The following is a 4,406-nucleotide window of genomic DNA, read 5'->3' as shown; positions in this document are numbered from 1 at the left end:
CGCCGGCGCGTCGGCGGCGTACTTCTCGCCTTCGGGGGCGACGCTTGCCATCGTCGCGTGCGGCGCTTCCGTCGGCGGCGCGCGAGCCGCTTGCTGCCTTCCTCTCAGCGGCTCAAAATCGCGACGCGTCCTAGGCGCTAAACCATCTTTCAGACTACTTTCAGACTCGTTGAAGTGAAACGCCAACAAAATTAGGCGCCGCCGTCCGGCGGCGGCGGGGGCGCCGACGGCGGTCCGCGATAACTCAGCTCGTCGTCGTCGTCGTCGTCGAGGCCGCCGGCGGCGTCCGGCGGCGGCGGGCTCGGCGTCGACGGGGGCTCCGGGGGCGGCGGCGACGAGTCCCCGGCCTTCTTGCCCAGCGACGCCTTGAGCTTCAGCGCCGACGCCCGGGCCTTGCTGGCGAAGAGCTTCGTCTTCGCCTTGGTCTGCTCCGCGAGCTTCGCGGCCTTGGCCTTGGCGTCCGCGACCGTCCGCTTCGACTCGTCGTTGTCCTTTCTCCGCGGCTCCGCGTCCTTCTTCGGCGCCTCGAGCCGGCTCCCGAACAACAGCCGCACGTCGGCGATGACCGGCGGCGCGTCGTGCGCGTCGTCGAAGACGAACTCGACGTACGCGAGGCCGCAGTTCCGGAGCTTGCGCGTCGCGAGCGCCGCCGCGGCCGCGGGCTGCTTCTCGCGGACGTTGTCCGACAGGAAGCGCTCGAAGAGGCCCCGGATGAACATGCTGTGGCCGACGATAACGGGCTTGCGCCGCCCGCCGCAGAGCGACTCGTACTGGAGCTCGCGGCAGAACTCGCCGTAGCGGAGCGCGACTTCGGGGCCGGTCTCGTAGTCCGAGCCGCCGACCCACCACTGGGCGTCGCAGTCCCGCGACACGAGTTTCGGCGCGCAGACCGCGGCCGCGGCGTGGGACGCGGCGCCGAGCACGGCCGCCTCCTTGGCGACGGGGCTCGTGACGCCCGCCTCGTCGTCCGCGCCGGCGACGAGCGCGGCCGCGAGCTTGCGCTCCACGCGCTCGCCGATGTTCGCGGCGCCGACCTCGAGCCCGACGCAGTCCAGGCCCCCCATGCCCTTGATCTCCCGCGCCGTCGCGTGGAGCTCCAGCACGTCGAGCGCCGGGTGGCCGTGCAAACCGACGAGCGCCGTCTGCACCGCGCGCGTCAGCGGCGAGGACCAGACGCCGTCCGCGCGCAGGAGCAGCCCCAGCGCCTCGTCGTCGTCGGCGTCGAGCCCCAGGGACGCGTCGGACCGCGCCCGGCCGTCGTCCTCGGGCTCGCGCGCGCCGACGCCCGACCGCACGGGGCCGAGCGGGACGGGCGGCATCTCGTCCGCGGCGACGCTCAACTCCGCGTCCCGGAACGCGACGCCGCCTAAACTCGCCGCCCAGGCGCGCTTCCACGTCGCGTTGAGCCGCGCGGCCTGGCGCACGCCCGCGGGCGTCAGCGCGTGGTCGCGGTTCATCACCATCGCCGCGTAGTCGCCGCCCGCCTGGGCCTCGTTCCAGCACGACTCGCCGTGGCGGAGCACGAGGCAGCCCACGCTCCGCCGGCCCAGGGCCGCCGGCAGGGGCGCGCGGCGGAGCCAGAGGGCGCAGGGCAAACCGCCGCTCCGGTGCTTCGCGTGCGCGAGGTCGACCGGGAACGGCCTCGCGTCCGCCGCCAGGTCGCCGACGGCCACCCGGCACTCGCCGAGGTAGTGCGACATGGTCATGACCGTCGCGTCGAAGAGCGCGCAGCTCAGGACGTCGCCGGGTGCCGCCGCTTCCGCGACGCGGGCCCACGCGCGCCAGACCGGCGCGGACGCGTTGGGCCGGCCGCTCACGGCCTTCTCCGGCGTCGACCCGGGCGGCGGCGGGGGCTGCTGGTGCTCCTCGTAGTTCTTGCGCGCCTCGTCGAGCTTGGAGGACGCGCGCGCCGCGAGCTTCGTCGCGGACGCCGCCGCGGACGCGCGCGCTTTCGACGCCGCGGCCTTGGCGCGCGACCAGCGGCTCCCGCCGCCCGCCGGCGCGGGCTCGGGCGCGGCCGCGGGGGGCGGCGCCGGCGCGTCCTCGTCCCAGCACTCCGTCGACGCCGCGCGCTGCGGCGCCGGCGTCGGGGCGGCGGCGGCGAGCGCCGACGCCGGCTCGAGGTGCAGCTTCAGGTAGGGCGACCGCTTCTTCTCGCCGTCGCCGTCGCGCAGCGGCAGGCCCGTCGCCCGCACGACCTCGATGACCAACGGCGCGGCCATGGCTGGGGGTGGTGCGACGCGGGCCGACGCCTCAGGCCACGACGCCTCGGCTGCCTGTCTGAGCTGACGTTTCTCCACTAATTCAGCGAGAGGTTTGCCGCGCTGTCCGCCGAGGGGAGGCCTCGAGTCGAGCTGCCGTCCTCTCCCGCCGCGTCGTCTTCCGCCCGCCCAGAAGACGCGGGCGACGCGGGCGAAGCCTCGTCCCTCATGACTTCGCGCGTGCGCCCGAGCGAGACGCGCCGCGCGACGGACATGGCCATGGACGAGGGCCTCCTCACGGGCGTGGGCCTCCAGAACCCGCTCCACGGCGGGTCGTCCCTCAACGACGCGCCCCCGAGCAGCCTCGCGGACGCGCCGTCGAAGGGGAGCGTCGTGCGCAATTTCCTGCTCATGAGCCTCTGCTTCAGTCTGAACCACGGCACGGTGACCGCGCTCATCTCGCTCGCGGGCTCGGAGCTCGGCGCGAGCCTCGGCAACACGAGCCTCGGCGTGCTCTACTTCGTCTACACGTTCACGGCGGCCTTCGCGAGCCACAGCGTCGTCGCTCTGTTCGGTGCGAAGCGCACGCTCGTGCTCGGGCTCGCGGTCTACTGTTGCTACGTCGCGAGCTACCTCGTCGCGTACTTCGTCGAAGCGGCCGCGCGGCCCGCGGTCTTGGTCGGCGCGGCGCTCGGCGGCGCCGCCGCGGGCTTCCTCTGGCCGGCCCAGGGCGCCTACTACGCCAAGTGCGCCGAGCGCTACGCGGCGGCCGCGGACGTGACGCGCGAGCAGGCCAACTCGACGCTCGGATCCTACTTCTCGTGCTGCTACCTCGCGTGCGAGGTGCTCATGAAGCTCTGCTCGTCGCTGCTGCCCCTGGCCGTGCCCGGGGAGTCGACGAAGATCCTGTACGTCGTCTACACGGCCGTCGCCTGCGGGTCCGCGTTTTTTATGTCCTTCGTGGCCGACGTCGACCCGCCGGCGCGCGACGGCGCGCCCGTGAATTTCGGCAAGACGGCGCTGAGCGCTTTGTCGCTGCTGACGACGGACGCCAAGTGCGCCTGCATGATCCCCATGAACTTCGCCTTTGGCTTCGGCGCGTCGTACCTCAACGGCTACTTCATGTCGGCCGTCGTCGCGCCGTCCGTCGGCGAGGACAAGATCGGCTACCTGTCGTCCGTCGTCGTCGGCTCCGCGGCGCTCCTGGCGCTGCCCCTGGGCGCGCTGGGCAAGGCGCTGGGCCGCCAGGCGCCCGTCGTCGCGCTCGGCGCCTGCTGCTTCGGGACCTTCGCGGTCGCGAATTTGGCGCTCGCGCCGGCGGCGCTCGGGTCCTGGCCCGCGCTCGTGCCGCTCGCGGTCGTCTTCGGCTGCGGCCGGTCGACCTGGGAGACGAACTTCAAGGCGACCTTCGCGGACTACTTCCCGCACGCGAAAGAGGCGGCCTTCGCGAACGTGCAGCTCCAATCGGGCGTCGCGTCGACGATCGGCTTCTTCGTCAACCCGCGCATCACGCCGGACCAGCTCGGCTACGTCGCGCTGACCTGCTCCCTCGCCGCCGTCGGCGCCCAGTTCGCCGCCGCGAAGCTCCACGCCAAGGCCGCCAAGGAGCCGGGCTACGGCGCGCTCCGCGGCGACGCGACGATGGCCTAGGGGGGGCGGTTTTTTCCCCTCGTAGTAACCTTTTGGGCTTCCGAAGGAATTCAAGTAGGAGTCCTCACTTGAGTCCTCCGTCGTCCGAGTCGACGCCGCTCCGCGGCGGGCGTTTTTTTTCCTCGTAAAACTTACGCCTTGGGCGCCCACTCGTCGACGCTCTTGAAGCGCGTCGGCCGCTTCTTCGGCGGCGGCAGCGCCGCGTTCTCGGGCTTCGGAAACGGCGCGAGCGCGGCCTTGGACCGGCGCGGGGGCTTGCGGCGCTCGGGCAGGTTCTCGACGTAGGCCTGGAAGGTCGGCTCGGACTGGGACGCGAGGAGGGGCCGCTCCGGCTCCGGCTCGGCCTCGGGCTCGGCCTCGGGCGCGGGCGGCGGCGCGGCCGCGTCGCGGAACGCGGCCGCCGCGTCCTCGGCCGCGCGGCGCCGCGCGGCCGCGAGGCGGTCCGCGGCGAGCTTCGCGCGCCGGTCGCGGTCGCGGCTCCGCTTGGCCCGCTCGAGGGCGTCGGCCGCGTCGTCGGCCGCGCGCCTCGCGGCGTCGCGGTCGGCCTGAGCGCGA

The 4,406-nt window shown here is 73.6% G+C and overlaps 3 protein-coding genes across 3 annotated transcripts in view; 1 reads left to right on the top strand and 2 right to left on the bottom strand.

Moving 5' to 3' along the window:
- Window positions 1–176: 176 nt before the first annotated feature.
- AURANDRAFT_71030 (expressed protein) lies at window positions 177–2,222 on the bottom strand (the record flags this gene model as incomplete). The annotated part of the gene is made up of 1 exon (XM_009036063.1): window positions 177–2,222. A coding segment is annotated over one exon (2,045 nt), but the record flags the coding sequence as incomplete, so codon positions are not given.
- A 252-nt stretch (window positions 2,223–2,474) lies between these two features.
- On the top strand, window positions 2,475–3,851 carry AURANDRAFT_62173 (hypothetical protein; the record flags this gene model as incomplete). Its single annotated transcript, XM_009036356.1, has 1 exon — window positions 2,475–3,851. The coding sequence occupies one exon, from the start codon at window positions 2,475–2,477 to the stop codon at window positions 3,849–3,851; it is 1,377 nt and encodes a 458-aa protein (XP_009034604.1).
- A 131-nt stretch (window positions 3,852–3,982) lies between these two features.
- AURANDRAFT_62172 (hypothetical protein) overlaps window positions 3,983–4,406 on the bottom strand; it is a gene marked incomplete at both ends in the record, with an annotated part of 4,337 nt that continues 3,913 nt past the window's right edge. Inside the window, one exon of the mRNA XM_009036062.1 lies at window positions 3,983–4,396. Coding sequence (XP_009034310.1) covers window positions 3,983–4,396 — 414 coding nt within the window. The remainder of the gene's footprint in view (window positions 4,397–4,406) is intronic.

Source organism: Aureococcus anophagefferens, assembly GCF_000186865.1.
Source record: "Aureococcus anophagefferens unplaced genomic scaffold AURANscaffold_4, whole genome shotgun sequence".
Lineage (NCBI taxonomy): Eukaryota > Pelagophyceae > Pelagomonadales > Pelagomonadaceae > Aureococcus > Aureococcus anophagefferens.
Note: the sequence above shows the minus strand (reverse complement) of the source record. Positions and strands in the feature narration are given on the sequence as shown.